This window comes from Salmo salar, chromosome 05, assembly GCF_965601325.2.
Source record: "Salmo salar chromosome 05, fSalSal1, whole genome shotgun sequence".
NCBI lineage: Eukaryota > Metazoa > Chordata > Actinopteri > Salmoniformes > Salmonidae > Salmo > Salmo salar.
In genome coordinates this window covers 12804430-12828319 of record NC_138295.1, presented here as the reverse complement: position 1 = coordinate 12828319, position 23890 = coordinate 12804430, and the positions used below count along the sequence as shown (strand labels likewise).

General features: G+C 41.7%; 1 protein-coding gene across 1 annotated transcript; it reads left to right on the top strand.

The window, feature by feature from the left end:
- The first annotated feature begins 19 nt into the window (after positions 1 to 19).
- LOC106605487 (histone-lysine N-methyltransferase PRDM9) lies at positions 20 to 23500 on the top strand. The gene is given in 12 exon segments (XM_082975047.1): positions 20 to 465; positions 1757 to 1874; positions 6310 to 6438; positions 15992 to 16080; positions 20517 to 20666; positions 20789 to 20921; positions 21037 to 21165; positions 21280 to 21551; positions 21639 to 21706; positions 21892 to 22082; positions 22394 to 22929; positions 22931 to 23500. Coding segments are annotated over 12 exon segments (2220 nt in total). The 5' UTR covers positions 20 to 447; the 3' UTR covers positions 23318 to 23500.
- The last annotated feature ends 390 nt before the right edge of the window (positions 23501 to 23890 follow it).

Sequence of the window (23890 nt, the reverse complement as noted above, 5' to 3'; positions counted from 1 at the left end):
GGCGCCAGAAATAGGTCTCGCGGACCAGTGAGTTTGCTCGATTGTTCGCGAAATTTACCTCAGTTTAGAGTGACTGAGCTGTGGATGATCGGATTACAAAGGCAGGTAATTTAGCTAGCTAGCTAGAATACCAAGCTATAACTAGTAAAACATTGAGAATAACTTGTTAGCTCTGGTAATCAACACGTTTTACTGCTAAATTACAGTACAGTAACGTACTGTAACGTAGCTAGCTAGCTACTGTGTTAGCTACTATGTATGCACCTACCTAGTGGGAGTTAGCTAGCTAAAATACTAACGCTAACGTTAGCTAGTTAACCAAAATAGTGAAATTAGCTACCTGTTGGCAAATTAACAGTTGATAATGATATTAACTAACTTCCCTATAATTCGAAGTTGTAGCTACAAGTTCTTAAATGCAAAGAACTTCGAGGGAAGACAGCTAAAATGAGTTCTTCGGAAGAGGTAAGTTGAAAAATGCCTAGCTAGTTTATCAGCTAAAGGTAGCTAGGTAGCATAGACAAAGATACTGATGATGGGACTAAAGGTTGACAAGAGAACAGGACTCCCACGGCTCTTTCGCCGGATCCTGCGGGTTTCTGTCAGGAATGAGATTCAAATTCTAGTCACGTTCCAGACAGGATCAAACAGTCCTCAGGAAAGGGCAGTACAATAACTTTAATAGTTATAAACTTAGTTTTTTGGGCGGAAATATGTAATGTGTGGAGTATTTCATAAAAGAAAAACAATAGTGTAGGCTATGCCTAATATAGTTTACTTCATAGAAATCGATAACAAAATAAATGGTTATTTCCCCTCTCCCCGTTCGCTCCAGTTGTAAATTGCCAACCTACTTCAGTTGCAGCCAAGGACCCATCACTAACATTAATATTAAACCCCCAAAAATATGTTTTAGCTAAATTTGATGGAGTTCAGTTGTCTTTGACAACAAAGGAACCAAATACATGGCTTGTAAAAAATGCTGAAGTTTAATCAAATAGGCTATCAAGCAGAGAGCGGAGAGGAACAAGCAGCCTGAAGCGGCATACTGTAATGTTAGCTGCTCTACTTCCTAACAACTTTACTGTCAAGCTCAATTGTTCGAGTATTTAACCAAACCGAGCCATCTGAGGTGAAGAGTGAAATAAAAATAGATTGACTTATGCAGTACTGCTGCTCGGTTATTTATTTTTTATTTTCATGTTGTAAATGTCAATGTGTTGTAAATGTTAATATGTGTGCACTGCTCATCTGCAGGCTACAGTTGTATGCCTGTGCTTAGCAGACCATCCTGCTGGGGTTTCTGTCCTCATCCTCCAGCCTTAGTCTATCTACATTTACGTAATTTATAGAATACGTCATAGGCCTACAATCAGCGCATTTAGCTAAAATAGGTAAGACAACCACATATCACAGTCGCATATTGCATTACTGAAATTATTCTCAATACACATTTCTGCGTTAAAAAATGAACACGGTATGGGAATGATCTTTATCGGGAAGGGACAGTAATATTCCAGAGATATAGAACTGTTGCAGGATCAGGACAGCACAGGAAAACAAATTACAGGACAAGACGGGACAGGAATTAATTTTCACTCCCATGTCAACCTCTAGATGGGACCACTTTAAAATAGAGAGATACAATTTAGCCATCTAGCTACGTAGCTACTGTATCTGATATGTTCAGGTGGTTTCTGCTTGTGTCATTTGTAACTGAGCCAACGTTATAGCTACACCTGCACACTCCCACTAGGATGATTTCCATGATTTGAAGACCTATTTCTCAAAGATTGAATGGACCCATCTTGTGAAATGTGAGAAAGTTCGGTACAGAAACTTGAAGAGGAACCACCTGGCTATGCTTACTATAGGTAAGTGTCCCAGATATAGCTGAACAGTGACAAAATTACATTTTAGCTAAGATATTATAACTTAACCCACAATAGTTTATCTGTGTCGCTTATAGTGGGAGCAAATGAAGCCTAGTCAGGGTTGCCAGGTCAAGCTGAAATTTCTTGCCCAATGAACACTCAAAACCCACAAGGGCTGAAAAGCAGGCTAAAAATGATTTTTTTTTGCAGCAAGGGAGGACATACCATATGTATCCAATAAACCCTTTTTACATAATGTTATCAAGCGAATTAAGAAGGAATATCAATGTGATATGTAACGACGTAGGCTAAGAAACAAATTATGTTTTCCATCAAAATAATAATTATTGTGAGGTTAAGAATAGGTGGCAAGAGAAAATATAATTTGCCCTTATTAAACTCACCAGATCATTTTCCAACAATGGATGTCAATTTAACTTGTTTTCACTGCTACGATTATTAAGCAATAAGGCCTGAGGAGGTGTGTTATATGGCCAATATACAACGGGTAACTGCTGTTCTTAGGACATATCCCTTAGCCATGGCATATTGGCCATATACCACAAACCCCTAAAGTGCCTTATTCAGATTCAGAAAACTTTAATGTCCTCAGAGAGGCAATTCATTTTGCAGCAGTCATAAAACATATCACATATTAAAAAAACAACAACAAAAAAATAGCAAAGGATGTTTACAAGCAAGTAGGCTGGGTAAGTGCAATTCCATACTTAAAGTGCAAGTGATGAAGGGTAATTAGTCCAACATTTTACTAAGCTGCAGAATTGCATTTGGAATAAAAGAGTACTTGGCCCTATTTTTTTTACCTTATGTAGTCTGTACCTGTGGCCAGAGGGAAGGAGCTGGAATTCAGGGTGGAGTGGGTGGGAATTTTATTCGCCTTCTGGAGGGCTCTGCCCAGGCGGAAAGATGACAGTTTTTGCTGTTGCTGCCCCATGATTTTTCTGCGAGTCCAGCCATATTCTAGGCATGTAGTCTCCAGATATACTATATATTCTAACAACATACTGTCCACAATGTCTATACACCCATCGCATACACAGTACCAGTCAACAAAAATTGGATACACCTACTCATTCAAGGGTTTTTCTTTATTTTTTTACTATTTTCTACATTGTAGAATAATAGTGGAGACATCAAAACTATGAAATAACACATACGGGATCATGTAGTAACCAAAAAAGTGTTAAACAAATCAAAATATATTTTATATTTGAGATTTTTCAAAGTAGCCACTCTTTGCCTTGATGACAGCTTTGCACACTCTTGGCATTCTCTCAACCAGTGCCCTGTGAACTGGCTCCAGCAGCTGTCAATATTAATGCTATTATAAACTGGTTACCAATGTAATTAGAACAGTAAAAATAATTGTTTTGTCATACCCGTGGTACACGGTCTGATATACCACTGCTTTCACAAATTAGCATTTAAGGTTCAAACCATCCAGTTTATAATTAAGCAATAAGGCCACGGCTAAGGGTTGTTCTTAGCGCGACGCAACGCAGAGTGCCTGGATACAGCCCTTAGCTGTGGTATATTGGCCATATACCACAAACCCCTGAGGTGCCTTATTGCTATTATAAACTGGTTACCAATGTAATTAGACCAGTAAAAATAAATGTTCAGGGCTTGAACCACCCAGTTTATAATTGTAAATAATTCAAATTTACGCATATGCACAACTAGATAAATCCGACAGGAGAGTTTGAGTGATGAAGTTGGACATAGGATCTCGAAATCTCTGCACGAAAACACTTCAAAAAACAAATGTTAGGCTATTTTCTGGCAATTGTGCTGTTATTATGTGCCAGATGTTAAGACTAAAAACCATTATAAATGGCATATTTGCGAGATTGACTTGTTATTTCAATAGGCATGGCTACTGACAAAAATCTGTGTTTATAATTACAATTCAACGTTGCCATGGTTTTCTGAGCTAGATGCAGGTAGCCTATAGTCCCAGATAGGATAACTAATTTCAGGGGAAAGTCCACAATGACATTGACATTAAATGTGGAGAATGATACATTTGCAATAGAGCTGTAACCTTGGTCACGATTGATAACTTCCAATTTAATTAACTAAACATGGGCATTCTGTCACGATTCCCACCGACGGTGGCGCCCCCTCCTGCTCGGGTGGCGCTCGGCGGTCGTCGTCACCGGCCTATTAGCTGCCACTGTTTCCCTTTTTTGTTTTCCCCCTGTTTGTGATTGTGTGCACCTGTTCTTAGCGGGGCTATTAGTGTTAGCTGGTCCGCTTGTTCATTGTGTGGGATTATTTTCCTGTTGTGCTTGGGTTTACACTTGTGCGTTTGTTTTTTGCGCCGCATGTTATTTCCCCTGTGTTTGGGACACATTATTTTGTGTGCGCATTATTTCGCTGTTTGGGGTGGCTTGTGTGTGCTCGCCTGTTGCAACTATTATAAGCCACTACCCTGTGCTCGCTGCTTCCTGCGTTTGATTCCTCACTACGACGCCTGAGCCTAACACATTCATAATTGCATAATAACACAAGGCTACAACAACAAACTGAAGTGATATACTATTTGTTATCTATCCATTTGCCAGCTCCAGGTAGGCTACACAAGTGGCACAAATTGATTTGGTATGATTCCAGTGATAGTCATTTCAACATATGTATTTTATCAAATGGTAGGATACAGTAGCCTACATGGCATCAAAAGTAATAGGCTACTTGATGGCCAACAGATGCAAATATATAATTCTCCACATTTAATGTCAATCTCAATGTGGACTTTTTCCCATAACAGAAGGACGCGAGGGAGTTCCATCATTTCCATTTCAAATTTCCACTCGTGCAGTGCTCGAGACCCAAGAACTGAGAATGCCTGTGTCACGGCTGTCAAAAGGAGAGGACCAAGGTGCAGCGTGTGTGTAGTTCCACATTTTATTTACTCTGTGAAACTATGCAATACATCAAATAACTGAATAGACAAAACAACAAACCGTGACGCAGAGGAGAAACAAACTACTCAAAAATAATCACCCACAAAACCCAGGAAGAAAAACCCCTACTTAAGTATGATCTCCAATTAGAGACAACGATGACCAGCTGCCTCTAATTGGAGATCATCCCAAACAAACCAACATAGAAATACAAAAACAAGAACCTAAGAACATAGAAATAGAACACATAGAATAAACCCCCCCTGTCACGCCCTGACCTACTCTACCATAGAAAATAACAGCTTACCATGGTCAGGACGTGACCGCCTGAAACCCTTTGCTTCTCTTGATACAGTTTTCCATAAGAAAAGTCGACATTAGAATGCATTTGCCCAATCTAAATAGTCTGCCTACAACTGGTAAAAAGTTGTGACTCTCAACCAGTGCTCTCAACACACACACCCCTCCGGCTCTCCCCCTCCCCACCACTCACCAGTAACAGCCTGCCGCACTGCCTGATCGTCAGCAGCTGCAGGTCACAGTGAATATATATATATATTTTTTAAGAGAAACACAATGGCGGCCATGTGGAAATTTAGAAGGAGCCCAAATAAACGCAACCCGCGGCCAATACATTTTCACCTGCGACATAGTTTTACAGGGAAATTGCAGACATGGCAACCCTGAGCATAGTGGCCAGAACAAGCAAGGAGGTGGGCAAAGCCAAGCAAGAGCTAGCGAGGTCTTATTGGCTTATTGTTGCATTTATTTGCATATTTCTGTTAGGGAATGACTGTGAATTTCTGGTGTGTACAAACTCAATTAGACTTTGCACTCCTAAACAATGTACTTTAAAAAAAAAAATGGTCAAAGCATCAGGTCTATAAAACTTAAGTGCACTGTGTTTGTAACAGATTAAAGTTTTGGGAACAGAAACATTTATTGAGATCAGATGTTTCGTCGATGAGTAAATGAGCAGAATGTGGGCCTAGTTTTTCACCTCATTCAATCCTCTCCTTCTAGACTCGACTTCCTATAACAACCATATTTGGTTGTGAGAAAAATGTTCTAAACAGATGCTTCAGAATTATAGCCCCTGTGATGTGTCTGTGTTACCCTCTTCTGACTGATTTTAGATTCATCACTATTACTTTGTTTTTTACTCCTGTCCTACTCCTGTATTGCGTCATGTCTCTACTGTGTGTTGTATTGAGCAGTGTCTCTACTACTGTAATATTTCTAAGCTGTGAAATACCTGTAATATAGAGGTTTCCTTTTTGGGGTGAATTTGAGTTGAGTTTCTTAAATTGGGTCTCTCTTGGCTCTGCTCAAAAGTGTGACATTGTTCTATAGTCGGTATAGTTTTGTTGCGTTTTGGGCTGTCATCATTAAATGATGGAACTTCCTCGTGTATTGAGCAGTGTCTACTGTGTGTTGTATTGAGCAGTGCCTCTACTATGTGTTGTATTGAGCAGTATCTCTGCTGTGTGTGCGAATGTGTCCCTCAGGGCTGAACTCCCCAGTACCTGCTTTTATGAGGAGAGGCAGACCTAAACTAGTGAACAATGCTCCGCTTCTCGCACCCAGTGACTCCGAGGAGGATGAGTGGACCCCTCGGCAGGAGAGATGCCCACCAGGTAGAGCTGTAGTAGTAAATGTGGATGTTATTAGAAGTATCATGTTAGTAGACTGGTAAGACCTACCCAGATACCGCTAGACTGGTAGGACCTACCCAGATACCACTAAGCTAGTTGACAGGTAGGACCTAACCAGATACCACTAGACTAGTAGACAGGTAGGACCTACCCAGATACCACTAGGCTAGTAGACTGGTAGGACCTACCCAGATACCACTAGGCTAGGGTAGTAGACTGGTAGGACCTACCCAGGTACCACTAGGCTAGTAGACAGGTAGGACCTACCCAGATACCACTAGGCTAGTAGACGGGTAGGACCTACACAGATACCACTAGGTTAGTAGACTGGTAGGACCTACCCAGATACCACTAGGTTAGTAGACAGGTAGGGCTAAAGGAGTGTAAGGTATGCTAAAATAAGTGAAATTGTCTGTGTTACTGCTAGGGCAAACCCATTTTGGTGATGTCTGGTATGTGGAGTCGTTCAGTGGTTTTTACCTGATTAAGTTCTATACCATTGGAAATTAATGTTGAAAGTTCCATTTATATTACTAAAACTTAAAATGATGCTGTTGCTGCTTAACCTGTTGGGGCTAGGGGGCAGTATTTTCACGGCTGGATAAAAAACGTACCCGATTTAATCTGGTTACTAATCCTACCCAGTAACTAGAATATGCATATACTTATTATATATGGATAGAAAACACCCTAAAGTTTCTAAAACTGTTTGAATGGTGTCTGTGAGTATAACAGAACTCAAATGGCAGGTCAAAACCTGAGAGATTCCTTTACAGGAAGTGGCCTGTCTGACCATTTCTGGAACTTCTTTGCCATCTCTATCTTTTACAAAGGATCTCTGCTCTAACGTGACACTTCCTACCGTCTTCCATAGGCGCTCAGAGCCCGGGAAAAAACGGAATGTCGTCATCCCAGCCCCAGGCTGAAACACATTATCGCCTTTCTCAAGTGGCCGATCAAGGGACTGTGGGCTTAGGCGCGTGACCTGGCCGCCCCCGTCTTTGAGATTTTTTTCCTCTGTTTGCCGAAAAGGAGATTCCCGGTCGGAATATTATCGCTTTTCTACGAGAAAAATGGCGTAAAAATTGAATTTAAACAGCGGTTGACATGCTTCGAAGTACGGTAAAGGAATATTTAGAATTTTTTTTTAACGAAATGCGCCATGCGTGCGACCGTTATTTACCATTTCGGATAGTTTCTGGAACGCACGAACAAAACGCCGCTATTCGGATATAACGATGGATTATTTGGGACCAAACCAACATTTGTTATTGAAGTAGAAGTCCTGGGAGTGCATTCTGACGAAGAACAGGAAAGGTAAGACCATTTTTCTTATAGTAAATCTGATTATGGTGAATGCTAAACTTGCTGGGTGTCTAAATAGCTAGCCCTGTGATGCCGGGCTATGTACTTAGAATATTGCAAAATGTGCTTCATCCGAAAAGCTATTTTAAAATCGGACATATCGAGTGCATAGAGGAGTTCTGTATCTATAATTCTTAACCTCTCTGGGCTAGGCAGGACGAAGTCGTCCCACCTACGTAACAGCCAGTTGAATCCTGTGGCGCGATTTTCAAAACCTTTGAAATACTATTACTTCAATTTCTCAAACATATGACTATTTTACAGCTATTTAAAGACAAGACTCTCGTTAATCTAACCACACTGTCCGATTTCAAAAAGGCTTTACAACGAAAGCAAAACATTAGATTATGTCAGCAGAGTACCAAGCCAGAAATAATCAGACACCCATTTTTCAAGCTAGCATATAATGTCACAAAAACCCAGAAGACAGCTAAATGCAGCACTAACCTTTGATGATCTTCATCAGATGACAACCCTAGGACATTATGTTATACAATACATGCATGTTTTGTTCAATCAAGTTCATATTTATATCAAAAACCAGCTTTTTACATTAGCATGTGACGTTCAGAACTAGCATACCCCCCGCAAACTTCCGGGGAATTCGCTAACAATTTACTAAATTACTCACGATAAACGTTCACAAAAAACATAACAATTATTTTAAGAATTATAGATACAGAACTCCTTTATGCACTCGATATGTCCGATTTTAAAATAGCTTTTCGGATGAAGCACATTTTGCAATATTCTCAGTAGATAGCCCAGGCATCACAGGGCTAGCTATTTAGACACCCACCAAGTTTAGCACACACAGATTTACTATAAGAAAAATGTTATTACCTTTGCTGTCTTCGTCAGAATGCACTCCCAGGACTTCTACTTCAATAACAAATGTTGGTTTGGTTCAAAATAATCCATAGTTATGTTCAAATATCCTCTGTTTTGTTAGTGCGTTCAAGACACTATCCGAATGGTAAATAAGGGTGATGCGCACGACGCATTTCGTGACAAAAACATTTCTAAATATTCCATTACCGTACTTCGAAGCATGTCAACCGCTGTTTAAAATCAATTTTTATGCAATTTTTCTCGTAAAAAAGCGATAATATTCCGACCGGGAATCTGTGTTTAGGTTCAAAGACGAAAGAAAATAAAAACATGGGGTCGACTTGTGCATGCGCCTCAGCCCATTGTCCTCTGATAGAGCACTTGCCAAAAGCGCTAATGTGTTTCAGCCTGGGGCTGGAATTACATCATTCAGCTTTTTCCCACCTCCTGAGAGCCTATGGGAGCCATAGGAAGAGTCACGTTACAGCAAAGATCCTCAGTCTTCAATAAACAGAGTCAAGAAGCTCAAGGAATGGTCAGAGAGGGCACTTCCTGTACATAATCTTCTGAGGCTTGTAGAAAACACTCTGAAGTTTCTAAAACTGTTTGAATGATGTCTGTGAGTATAACAGAACTCATATGGCAGGCAAAACCCTGAGAAAAATCCAACTAGGAAGTTGAAAATCTGAGGCTTGTAGTTTTTTAAATTGATTCCCTATTCAAACTACAGTGACTTAGGGGTCATTTTGCAGTTCCTAAGGCTTCCACTAGATGTCAACAGTCTTTAGAACGCTGTTACAGGCTTCTACTGTGACCTGGCCGTCAGCGGGAGGTGCTTTGTTTTTCCTTTCTGAAGACAAAGGATTTGTCCGGTTGGAATATTATCAAAGATGTATGATAAAAACATCCTAAAGATTGATGCTATACATCGTTTGACATGTTTCTACAAACTGTAGTATAACTTTTTGGACTTTTCGTCTCAACAAAATGCGTGAGCATGGCGCATTTGGATAACTCGTCTGAACGCGCAAACAAAAATGAGGTATTTGGACATAAATATGGAGTTTATCGAACAAAACAAACATTTATTGTGGAAGTGGGAGTCCTGGGAGTGCATTCCGACAAAGATCAGCAAAGGTAAGTGAAGATTTATAATACTATTTCTGACTTTTTGACTCCAGAACTTGGCGGGTAACTGTATAGCTTGCATTGATGGCTGAGCTCTGTACTCAGAATATTGAAAAATGTGCTTTCGCCGTAAAGCTATTTTGAAATCTGACACAGCGGTTGCATTAAGGAGTAGTATATTTATAATTCTTTCAATTACTGTTGTAAAGTTTATCGATGTTTTGATGAGTAATTTTGTAAATTGATGTCCTCATTCACCGGACGTTTTGGTGGCAATACATTTTCTGAACATCACGTGCCAATGTAAAATGGGGTTTTTGGATATAAATATGAACTTTATCGAACAAAACATACATGCATTGTGTAACATTGAGTCCTGGGAGTGTCATCTGATGAAGATCGTCAAAGGTTAGTGATTAATTTTAGCTGTATTTTTGGTTTTTGTGATGCCTCTCATTGCTTGGAAAATGGCTGTGTGGTTTTTTCTTGTGAAGTTGATGTCCTAACATAATCTAATGTTATGCTTTCGCCGTAAAGCCTTTTTGAAATCGGACCATGTGGTTGGATTAACAAGAGTCTTATCTTTAAAATGGTGTATAATACTTGTATGTGTGAGAAATTTTAATTATGAGATTTTTGTTGTTTTGAATTTGGCACCCTGCTATTTCACTGGCTGTTGAATAGTGTGTCCGGAAACTATCATCTCGAAAACACTTTTTTTTTTCTTTCAGTGAAATACGGAACCGGTCCGTATTTCATCTAACGGGTGGCATCCCTAAGTCTAAATATTCCTGTTACATTGCACAACCTTCAATGGTATGTCATAATTATGTAAAATTCTGGCAAATTAGTTCACAATGAGCCAGGCAATGAACGCAAGAGCAGTGACACAATTTCATGTTAGCAGGCAATAGTAACTAAATATGCAGGTTTAAAAATATATACTTGTGTATTGATTTTGAAGAAAGGCATTGATGTTTATGGTTAGGTACATTGGTGCAACGACAGTGCTTTTTTCGCAAATGCGCTTGTTAAATCATCACCCGTTTGTCGAAGTAGGCTGTGATTCGATGAGAAATTAACAGGCACTGCATTGATTATATGCAACGCAGGACACGTTAGATAAACTAGTAATATCATCAACCATGTGTAGTTAACTAGTGATTATGTTAAGATTGCTAGTTTTTTATAACATAAGTTTAATGCTAGCTAGCAACTTACCTTGGCTTCTCGCTGCCCTTGCATAACAGGTAGTCAGCCTGCCATGCAGGCTCCTCGTGGAGTGCAATGTAAGGCAGGTGGTTAGAGCGTTGGACTAGTAACCAGAAGGTTGCAAAAACGAATCCCCCCTGAACAAGGCGGTTAACCCCCGTTCATAGGCCGTCATTGAACATAAGAATGTGTTCTTAATCTGACTTGCCTAGTTAAATAACGGTGTAAAAAAATATGTATATATATTTTTAAATCGGTGGCCAAAAATACCGATTACCGATTGTTATGAAAACTTGAAATCGGCCCTAATTAATCGGCCACTCCGATTAATCGGTCGACCTCTAATGAGGTTGCACTATCAGGTATCAAGGTAAGACCCAGATGCAGACCGTGTCGAAGTAACAATGTTTATTACAGCAACCGGGGCAAAGGTACAGGACGGCAGGCATGCTCAAGGGCAGGCAGAGTGGTCAGGTACAGAGTCAAAAACCAGGAGAACAAGGGGGGACAAAGACTGGGGAAAAGCATGCACTGACACAAACCCGCTGGTTGACTTGACAAACAAGACGAACTGGCAACAGACAAACAGAGAACACAGGTATAAATACACAGGGGAAGATGGGCGACACCTGGAGGGGGGTGGAGACAATCACAACGACAGGTGAAACAGATCAGGGTGTGACGTGCACTTCCTGTTAAAACTAACACAGCTCAAAAACATTGCATCTGGGAATAATGTGTATATCACTGGTTAGACAATTTGTAGAAGACAGCTAGCTACATTTTTATTAAAGTGGGTCGCCAACACGGTAAGTGTAACATAATGCTTTTTTTGTTAATCACTTTCATCGATATCATGCTGAAATAAATAGAAAAAGGGGCAAACTCTTGGGTTGTAGCATTGTTAAAAGTAACACTATTCAAAGTCCACATGGAAACTTTGCAGGTAGCCTAGCTGTTAACCTCTTACATCTAGACATTCCGCTAGCGGAACACCTGCTCCAATATCCAATGATAGGCGTGGCGCGAATTACAAATTCGTCAAAAATCCAAAAACTTCAATTTTTCAAACATATGACTATTTTACACCATTTTAAAGACAAGACTCTCCTTTATCTAACCACACTGTCCGATTTCAAAAAGGATTTACAGCGAAAGCAAAACATTACATTATGTCAGCAGAGTACCCAGCCAGAAATAATCAGACACCCATTTTTCAAGCTAGCATATAATGTCACAAAAAACAAAACCACAGCTAAATGCAGCACTAACCTTTGATGATCTTCATCAGATGACACGCCTAGGACATTATGTTATACAATACATGCATGTTTTGTTCAATCAAGTTCATATTTATATCAAAAACCCGTTTTTTACATTAGCATGTGACGTTCAGAACTAGCATTCCCACCGAACACTTCCGGTGAATTTACTAAATTACTCACGATAAACGTTCACAAAAAACATAACAATTATTTTAAGAATTATAGATACAGAACTCCTTTATGCACTCGCTATGTCCGATTTTAAAATAGCTTTTCGGTGAAAGCACATTTTGCAATATTCTGAGTAGATAGCACGCCATCACAGGCTAGCTATTTTGACACCCACCAAGTTTGACCCTCATCAAACTCAGATTTACTATTAGAAAAGTTTGATTACCTTTCCTGTTCTTTGTCAGAATGCACTCCCAGAACTTCTACTTCAATAACAAATGTTGGTTTGGTTCAAAATAATCCATAGTTATATCCAAATAGCGGCGTTTTGTTCGTGCGTTCAAGACACTATCCAAGGGTGACGAAGGGTTACGCGCCCGACGCGTTTCGTGACAAAAAAATTCGAAATATTCCATTACTGTACTTCGAAGCATGTCAACCGCTGTTTAAAATCAATTTTTTACATTTTTTAAATCAATCAATTAAAAAAGCGATAATATTCCGACCGGGAGTCGTGGTTTTCGTTCAAAGACGAAAGAATAAAAACATGGGGTCGCCTCGTGCATGCGCCTCCAGTCTCTGTTCTCTGATCGACCACTATCAAAATGCGCTAATGTTTTTCAGCCAGGGCCTGCAAAGCCACCATTCAGCTTTTTACCGCCTTCTGAGAGCCTATGGGAGCCGTAGGAAGTGTCACGTAACAGCAGAGATCCCCTGTTTTGGATAGAGATGATCAAGAAGGCCAAGAAATGGTCAGACAGGGTACTTCCTGTACAGAATCTTCTCAGGTTTTGGCCTGCCAAATGAGTTCTGTTATACTCACAGACACCATTCAAACAGTTTTAGAAACTTTGGAGTGTTTTCTATCCAAAGCTAATAATTATATGCATATTCTAGTTTCTGGGCAGGAGTAATAATCAGATTAAATCGGGTACGTTTTTTATCCGGCTGTGAAAATACTGCCCCCTATCCATAAAAGGTTAATAAGAGTGTGGGGCCAATAACTGAAAGGTTGCTGGTTCAAGTCCACAAGCCAACTACGTGAAAAATCTCTCTGTGCTCTTGAGCAAGGCACTACCCTAATTGTTCCTGTAAGTCGCTCCGGATAAGAGTGTCTGCTAAATGACCCCGTGTGTGTGTATATGTGTGTGCATATATATATAGCAAAAGCTCGGGTTGCCCAGCCCGGCGAAGATACAATCTTCGGCAAAATCATTCGCAAGGAGATTCCTGCAAAAATATTATTTGAAGTATGTTAGGATGAAAGTAATGAAGCAAACTCACAGATTTGTTCAGTAATCACATTTTATATACAGTGGGGAGAACAAGTATTTGATACACTGCCGATTTTGCAGGTTTTCCTACTTACAAAGCATGTAGAGGTCTGTAATTTTTATCATAGGTACACTTCAACAGTGAGAGACGGAATCTAAAACAAAAATCCAGAAAATCACATTGTATGATTTTTAAGTAATTAATTTGCATTTTATTGCATGACATAAGTATTTGATACATCAGAAAAGCAGAACTTCATATTTGGTATAGAAACCTTTGTTTGCAATTACAGAGATCGTACGTTTCCTGTAGTTCTTGACCAGGCTTGCACACACTGCAGCAGGGATTTTGGCCCACTCCTCCATACAGACCTTCTCCAGATCCTTCAGGTTTCGTGGCTGTCGCTGGGCAATACGGACTTCCAGCTCCCTCCAAAGATTTTCTATTGGGTTCAGGTCTGGAGACTGGCTAGGCCACTCCAGGACCTTGAGATGCTTCTTACGGAGCCACTCTTTAGTTTCCCTGGCAGTGTGTTTCGGGTCGTTGTCATGCTGGAAGACCCAGCCACGACCCATCTTCAATGCTCTTACTGAGGGAAGGAGGTTGTTGGCCAAGATCTCGCGATACATGGCCCCATCCATCCTCCCCTCAATACGGTGCAGTCGTCCTGTCCCCTTTGCAGAAAAGCATCCCCAAAGAATGATGTTTCCACCTCCATGCTTCACGGTTGGGATGATGTTCTTGGGGTTGTACTCATCTTTCTTCTTCCTCCAAACACGGCGAGTGTAGTTTAAACCAAAAAGCTCAATTTTTTTCTCATCAGACCACATGACCTTCTCCCATTCCTCCTCTGGATCATCCAGATGGTCCAGAGGAGAAACTTCAGATGGGCCTGGACATGCGCTGGCTTGAGCAGGGAAATTTAAGACGGGCCTGGACATGCGCTGGCTTGAGCAGGGGGACCTTGCATGCGCTGCAGGATTTTAATCCTTGACGGCCTAGTGTGTTACTGATGGTTTTCTTTGAGACTGTGGTCCCAGCTCTCTTCAGGTCATTGACCAGGTCCTGCCGTGTAGTTCTGGGCTGATCCCTCAACTTCCTCATGATCATTGATGCCCCATTAGGTGAGATCTTGCATGGAGCCCCAGACCGAAGGTGATTGACCATCATCTTGAACTTCTTCCATTTTCTAATAATTGCGCCAACAGTTCTTGCCTTCTCACCAAGCTGCTTGCCTATTGTCCTGTAGCCCATCCCAGCCTTGTGCAGGTCTACAATTTTATCCCTGATGTCCTTACACAGCTCTCTGGTCTTGGCCATTGTGGAGAGGTTGGAGTCTGTTTGATTGAGTGTGTGGACAGGTGTCTTTTATACAGGTAATGAGTTCAAACGGGTGCAGTTAATACAGGTAATGAGTGGAGAACAGGAGGGCTTCTTAAAGAAAAACTAACAGGTCTGTGAGAGCCGGAATTCTTACTGGTTGGTAGGTGATCAAATACTTATGTCATGCAATAAAATGCAAATTAATTACTTAAAAATCATACAATGTGACTTTCTGGATTTTTGTTGTAGATTCCTTCTCTCACAGTTGAAGTCTACCTATGATACAAATTACAGACCTCTACATGCTTTGTAAGTAGGAAACACTGCCGATTTTGCAGGTTATCAAATACTTGTTCTCCCCACTGTATATATATTGGTTAGCTGAGAACCTGTACAAAGCTTCTATCTAGACTGTGGCCAGCAACATTTTAAAAGAATTCCACGAATTATCAGTGCCATTTGAGAAAGAAAATGGTAACGACCCCAGCGTGTATTAACAAAATCAACAGTATAAAACCAAAGATATTAATCTGTTATATATTTGATCAAATACATGATCTTTTGTCATTGTGTGGACTGTAAACATTTATACTAACATTACCAATCTGAGGTAAAAAGGAAGTGTATTTTCCCCCAATTTGATGTTAAAATGTGGGGTGTAAAGTAGTAACCTCTTCATAAAAAGTAGTGTAACATACATTAATTAGATATGGCAAAATGGTTCAATATCTGATGTTAGGATGATAGTAATGAAGCAAACTCACAGATTTGTTCAGTAATCACATTTCTCACTAGTTTAACCATTTTAGAGTTAAAACATGTTTTCCTGAACACAATTTAACCTGGCGCTTTAGACTAGAGCGTCCAAAGGATCTGCTGCAAGCTGAACGTTAGACGTCCCTAATAGAAGAGGTCTGTTAGTGGCCAGGTAAGGCTTATATTAGTTCTCTGATCTGTCCCCACAGCACCACGGAGCTTCCGACCCCCAACCAGGAGACCAGCAGTGTCTCGGGGAGTACCTCAGCCTGACAATCCTGCTACACCTTCAGTACAGGTAAGTGTTTTGTAAAAAATACCTGCACAGGTAACTGTTTTTTAAAATACCTGCACAGGTGCATACTATTATATCTGGTGAGTTTTTGTTTCTCTTCAGCACTACACTAGCAGATACTTGTGCTCTCAAGGCGCTATGAAGTGTGAACCAATGAATTAAATTATGATGCCTTCAGAAAGTATTCATTCCCCTTCACTTATTCCACATTTTGTTGTTTTATAGCCTTAATTCAAAATTGATTAAATATATTTTTTTCTTACCCATCTACACACAATATCCCTTAATGATGAAGTGAAAACATGTTTTTAGAAATGTTAGCAAATGTATTGAAAAGGGAAACCGAAATATTCCATTTACATAAGGATTCACAGCTGTGAGTCTTTCTGGGTAAGTGTCTAAGAGCTTTGCATACCTGGATTGTACTATATTTGCCCATTCTTAAATTCTGTCAATTTGATTGTTGATCATTGCTAGACAGCCATTTCCAAGTCTTGACATAGATTTTTCAAGCCTTTTTTTTAAAAGTCAAAACTAACTAGGCCACTGGAACATTCAATGTTTTGGTAAGCAAATCCAGTTTAGATTTTGTGACGCCCTGATCTGTTTCACCTGTCCTTGTGCTTGTCTCCACCCCCCTCCAGGTGTCGCCCTTCTTCCCCACTTATCCCCTGGGTATTTATACCGGTGTTTTCTGTCTGTGTGCCAGTTCATCTTGTTTGTTCAAGTCAACCAGCGTTTTGTCTCCGCTCCTGCTTTTCCCCAGTGTCTCTTTTTCTCGTCCTCCTGGTTTTGACCCTTGCCTGTACTGACCCTGGGCCTGTCTGCCGTCCTGTACCTTGGCCCCACTACTCTGGATTATTGACCCCTGACTTGGCCTGTCGTTTGCCTGCCCCTGTTGCAATAAACATTGTTACTTCAACACAGCCTGCACTTCGGTCTTACCTGAAACCTGATAGTACAAACTGGCCATGACTGACCCAGCAGACCAGCTCTGCAACGCCATCACCTCCCAAGGAGCCCTCATTGGTAGACACGAGGAGTTGCTTTGTGGTCTGATGGAAGGGTTCCAGGACGTGGCCGACCGTCACGACCTAGCATTGGACGCTTTGCGGGAGCAATTCCGTGGGTTGCCTACCACGACAGTAACCTCCCAGCCCCTCAGTAACCCAGCTGGTAACAGCGCCATCACCCCGGTTTCCCGGGAATCCCGCTTACCTCCCCTGGAGCGCTACGATGGAGATTCCAGAACCTGCTGGGCCTTTCTCTCCCAGTGCTCCCTCGTTTTCGAGCTGCAGCCACCTTTGTTCCCCTCGGTCCGCTCGAAGATGGCGTACATTATTACGCTGATGTGCGGGAGGGCACTCCCCTGGGCCACGGTGGTGTGGGAGCAACAATCCGCCATCTGCCTCAGTCTGGAGGTATTCGATTGCAGTGCCAATTGCTCACTCAAGGATCCCATTTGCATCTGATGAACTCCGGGAGTCCCCGAGAGGATCAGAGCTTACCCGAGTTCCTCCAAGAGCCTCCGAAGACTGCCAATTTGCCCTTTCCCGAGCCGCAGCAGCTCGGCCGGGCTAGGCTGTCTCCAGCCGAATGCGTACGCACACTTAACACCCAGAGTTGTCTGTGTTGCGGTACTGCCGGTCATTGTGTCTACCAGTCCCTTCAAGAGACCTAGCTCATGGGTAGGATTGAGTACTCTGGTGGGTCTTAAAGATAATGTTGCTTCTCCCCCTACTCGCCCCCCTCTCCATGCCACCCTGCTGTGGGGCGACCAGTCCAAGTCTCTCCAGATACTCATCGACTCGGGTGGCCGATATGAGTCTAATGGATGTTACCCTGGCATCCGAGCTGGGCATCCCCACTCAACCCCTCTCTGTTCCCATGGATGTTAGAGTGCTGGGCGGGTGCTCTACAGTCGTGGCCAAAAGTTTTGAGAATAACAAATATTAATTTTCACAAAGTCTGCTGCCTCAGTTTGTATGATGGCAATTTGCATATACTCCAGAATGTTATGAAGCGTGATCAGATGATTTGCAATTAATTGCCAAGTCCCTCTATGCCGTGCAAATGAACTGAATCCCCCCGAAAAACATTTCCACTGCATTTCAGCCCTGCCACAAAAGGACCAGCTGACATCATGTCAGTGACTCTCTCGTTAACCTTTTACGGCTAGGGGTTCCGCAAGCAGAACGTTTCGACAACATCCGGTGAAATGGCAGAGCGCGAAAATAAAAAAATAAATATTAGACATTTTTAACTTTCATACATTCACAAGTGTAATACACCAAATTAAAGCTTAACTTCTTGTTAATCTAGCCACCATGTCAGATTTTAAAAAGGCTTTAGGGCGAAAGCAAACCATGCTATTATCTGAGGACAGCACCCCATCAAACAAACACATGACAATCATAATTCAACCCGCCAGGCGCGACACAAAACTCAGAAATAACGATATTATTCATGCCTTACTTTTGAAGATCTTCTTCTGACACAATATGTCCCATAAACATCATAAATGGTCCTTTTGTTCGATAAATTCCGTCGTTATATCTCCAAAATGTCCATTTATTTGGCGCGTTTGATTCAGAAAAACACCGGTTCCAACTCGCGCAACATGACTACAAAATATCTAATAAGTTACCTGAAATCTAGATCCACATAGAAAACCCATTGAAAATACTGTCACCTCAATAACAAAAAAAATCCTGGATGGTTTGTCCTCGGGGTTTCGCCTGCCAAATAAATTCAGTTATTCTCACAGACATTATTTTTAACAGTTTTAGAAACTTTAGAGTTTTCTATCCAAATCTACCAATTATATGCATATCCTAGCTTCTGGGCCTGAGTAGCAGGCAGTGTACTTTGGGCACGCTTTTCATCCAAAATTCCAAATGCTGCCCCCTATCCTAAAAAAGTTAACACAGGTGTGAGTGTTGGCGAGGACAAGGCTGGAGATCACTCTGTCATGCTGATTGAGTTCGAATAACAGACATAACGCTTTGTATTCAGGACATGAAGTACATTTATTTGCCATATTACTCTTACTTTAATGCCATGTTGGATGTTTTGGAATCTTTTTTTTTTATTCTGTAGAGGCTTCCGTATTTTCTCTGTCATTTAGGTTAGTATTGTGGAGTAACTATATTGAACAAAAATATAAACATGCAACAGTTTCAAACATTTTGCAGAATGACAGTTCATATAAGGAAATCAGTCAATTAAAATGTATAAATTAGTCCTTAATCTATGGATTTTACATGGCTGGGCAGGGGCGCAGCCTAGTGTGGGCCTGGGAGGGCATAGGTCCACCCACTTGGCAGCCAGGCCCACCCAATCAGAATTAGTTTTTCACCACAAAAGGGCTTTATTACAAACATAAATACTCTTCAAATGAACATCAAATTCTCTGGCAACAGTGCTGATGGATATTCCTACAGTCAGCATGCCAATTGCATGCTCTCTCAAAGCTTGACACATCTGTGGCATTGTGTTGTGACACGACGGCGCATTTAGAGTGGCCTTTTTGTTGTCCCCAGCACAAGGTGGACCTGTGTAATGATTATGCTGTTTAACTCACTTCTTGATATGCCACACCTGTGACGTGGATGGATTATCTTGACAAAGGGTAAAATGCTCACAAACGGGTGTAAACAAATTTGTGCACAACATTTGAGAGAAATCAGCTTTTTGTGCGTATGGAACATTTCTAAGCTGTGAAATGTTTCCATCCCCTCTGGCAACTGAGTTAGGAAGGATGCCTGTCTTTGTAGTGACTGGGTGTATAGCTACACCATCCAAAGTGTAATTAATAACTTCACCATGCACAAAGGGATATTCAATGTCTTATTTTTTTTTACCCATCTACCAATAGGTGCGCTTCTTTGCGAGGCACTGGAAAACCTCGCTGGTGTTTGTGGTTGAAGCTGTATTTGCAATTCACTGCTCGACTGAGGGACCTTACAATTATCTGTATGTGTGGGGTAAAGAGATGCGGTACTAATTCAAAAATCATGTTAAACACTTATTCTACCACCATGCAACTTCTGTGACTTGTTAAGCACATTTTTACTCCTGAACTTATTTAAGCTTCCCGTAACAAAGGGGTTGAATACTTAAGACATTTCAGCTTTTCATTTTTAATTAATTTGTGAACATGTTCAAAAACCTTAACGTTATGGGGTATTTTGTGTGTGTGTGTGTGTGTGTGTGTGTGTGTGTGTGTGTGTGTGTGTGTGTGTGTGTGTGTGTGTGTGTGTGTGTGTGTGTGTGTGTGTGTGTGTGTGTGTGTGTGTGTGTGTGTCAAATGTGGAAAAAGGCAAGGGGTGTGAGTACTTACACTGTGTATCAGGTTCTGTAGGAAATTGCCACACTGTAGATGAAGAGGGTTGCCGGCTCTGTCTAGTTATCATTGTGATATTTGTCATAACGCCCAGCCCCTCAGTGGTGAGGAGGCAGGACCCAGTAATATGGGGACAGAACCACCCCAGCCATTCCTGGAGGAGCTGACTGAAAAAGTGGTCTTCCTCAGAGACGGCAGCACAGCAGACACACACAGTGGAGAACAGGAGGGGCTAGGAGACAAGGTGTGTGTTACTGTCATACACACAACACAACACACAATCTTTTCATTAATGATGCTACAAAACAAAGGCCAAGTGATGACACACAGACCCAGTGGTCAGTTTGAACCCTCCTCTCTTTCCAGGAGGGTCAGAGTGAAGCAACCTCCAGCACCAGTGGAGGGGAGACAGAGCGTTCCACTCAGGGAGGAGGGGCAGACACCCCAGCTCTCACTCAGAGGGGGACTCCCTTGTTGCACCCCAAACCATCAACCTCAGGTAACAGGGACAGACATGAATAGACTGTTAAGAGTTTGATATTAAGATTTTATTTGGTCTGAGAGAAAAGATGGGGCACATTGACTTAAGTGTGCGTGTGCATTGTCTGCACCAGGTCTGTCTAAGAGAGAGTGGCTGGAAAGGCAGAAAGCACTAAACACATACAAGCGCGGTAGAAACCTGAGAGACAGACCAAGAATCACTTACACAGAGGAGGAGGTCCCCAAAGATGACCACTACCTCTGTGAGTCATGTAATCTTTCTCTCTCAACCACTCTGGTGTTTTACATTTTGAATGCGTCTTCATCATCATGATAACTGATGTTTAACATGTTCTGTTTATCTTTCTCTCTCTCAGACTGTGAGGACTGCAAGTCTTTTTTCATGGAGGAGTGTGAGCTTCATGGTCCTGCCTTCTTCGTCCCTGACATCCCTGTCCCCTTAGGAGCCCCTGATAGGGCCAGACTCACCCTGCCATCCGGCCTGGAGGTCAGGACATCCGGCATCCCTGAAGCAGGACTGGGTGTGTTCAACCAAGGAAACACTGTGCCTGCAGGAGCCCACTATGGACCTTATGAAGGAGAGATCACAGACAAGGACCAGGCCATGGAGAGTGGATACTCCTGGGTGGTGAGAGGAGTGTGTGTGTCATTGCACTGTGCTTACATTTTTCCCAACCTGATCAAAACTGTAAATATGAATTGTTGTTTTCCTCAGATCTACAAGAGCAGACACTGGGACGACTACATTGATGCTGGGAGAGACACTCACTCCAATTGGATGAGGTGAGCAACACTGAAGCGCAGAGGAAGTCTCACAGTCCTCTTCCTCTTGTTTCTCTCTAAGTACGGAGGAAGTCTCACGGTCCTCTTCCTCCTTCTGTTTCTGTACCTACCTACCTGTCTCTATTTGATAGCTGATAATCTTAATGTATTTCTTGAACATTATTAACCCTCTACTTCTCTCTCAGGTATGTGAACTGTGCTCGTAGTGAAGAAGAACAGAATCTGGTGGCCTTCCAGTACAGAGGAGGGATTCTGTACCGCTGCTGTAAGCCCATAGCTGTTGGAGAGGAGCTGTTGGTTTGGTACGGAGGGGAGTACGCCAGAGACCTGGGCATTGTCTTCGACTACCTCTGGGACAAAAAGAGCTCTGCTAAAGGTACTTTACTCTCTCCCCTTAACCTCCTCTCTTCATCCCCTTCTCTCTTCCTCTGGAACAACACGAGCACTGCCCTTGCTACATCCTCCTCAGTTCACTCCTCTTACATTCATTTTATTTACTTCATATTACATAATTATTACTTATTTCTCAATTGAAACTCATCATTGATGTTAAATATATTTTGTGTTGTGTATTATCATACTGGTCCTGAGTTCTCTGTTCATGTCAGGTGTGTTAGAAAAATAATGATTATGCACGTTGTGAACTTGATTTAATTACTATTTCTCTCTCCCCTCCATCTCTCACAGATGTGAACGTTGAGTCTTTCCAGATCTTCTCGTGCTCTGGCTGTCCGCTCTCCTTCACCTCTCAGATCTTCCTCCTCAAGCACATAAAGAGATGTCACCATGATGAGTATGTCAGACTGTTGAGGAGTGGAGAGATCAGATCAGAGAATCTCATGTCCTCCAGCAGCTCACAACACCATGGAAGCACTACAGGTTCATTCAACCCAGCTCCCACCAGGAAACAGAGAGAGACGGACAAGCCACGACCACACCGTTGTTCTCAGTGTGGGAAGAGCTTCACAACAGGGAGAAATCTCATCATACACCAGCGCATTCACACAGGAGAGAAGCCGTTTCACTGCTCTCAGTGTGGGAGGAGCTTCAGTCAGTCAGGACATCTAAAGAAACACCAGCGCATTCACACAGGAGAGAAGCCGTTTCACTGCTCTCAGTGTGGGAGGAGCTTCAGTCGGTCAGGACCTCTAAAGACACACCAGCGCATTCACACAGGAGAGAAGCCGTTTCACTGCTCTCAGTGTGGGAGGAGCTTCAGTCGGTCAGGAGCCTCTAAAGACACACCAGCGCATTCACACAGGAGAGAAGCCGTTTCACTGCTCTCAGTGTGGGAGGAGCTTCAGTCAGTCAGGAGACTTAAAGACACACCAGCGCATTCACACAGGAGAGAAGCCGTTTCACTGCTCTCAGTGTGGGAGGAGCTTCAGTCAGTCAGGAGACTTAAAGACACACCAGCGCATTCACACAGGAGAGAAGCCGTTTCACTGCTCTCAGTGTGGGAAGAGCTTCAGTCAGTCAGGAGACTTAAAGACACACCAGCGCATTCACACAGGAGAGAAGCCGTTTCACTGCTCTCAGTGTGGGAGGAGCTTCAGTCAGTCAGGAAATCTAAAGAAACACAAGTGTTCTAAAAAGAGTAAAGAACTTTAGATTTCTCTTTGGGACGGTGATGTAACACTGATAGAACATTACACTTACATCACTGTTACAAGAAATATAAAAGATGAATTATTTTGATATCAATTATGGTATTCGTGGAACTTTCAACTAACTGTTTTTTTTTAAATTTGTTAGGCATAAATGTATGAATTGTATTTTATGGTATTGAACAATGAAATTTTACATAAATGTTATATGTGTAAATACTAACGACAGTCTTTATTAAACTGAAATGTATACCTTCCAAGTTATAAACATGTGATAATAAAATACACCTTTTGTGTTAGTCTTGTGTAATTAGTGTCAGATATTAACAACTCACCCAGAGGAGGATTCAGTAATCTTCATCCTAATCATTCCATTAATTCACTTTTAATTTCCTGATGATGATGTGCACTCCATAAGTACATTTATACTTTGATGATCCATGTTTACTAGAAGCCTAACTGGGCGGGAATGGCCAAGGAACTGACCAGTGTGTAACCCAGGATGGAGATAGTCATTTCATTTGACCATGAATTCAATGAATATAAACCATTTAAGAACACCTATAATATTTCAAAT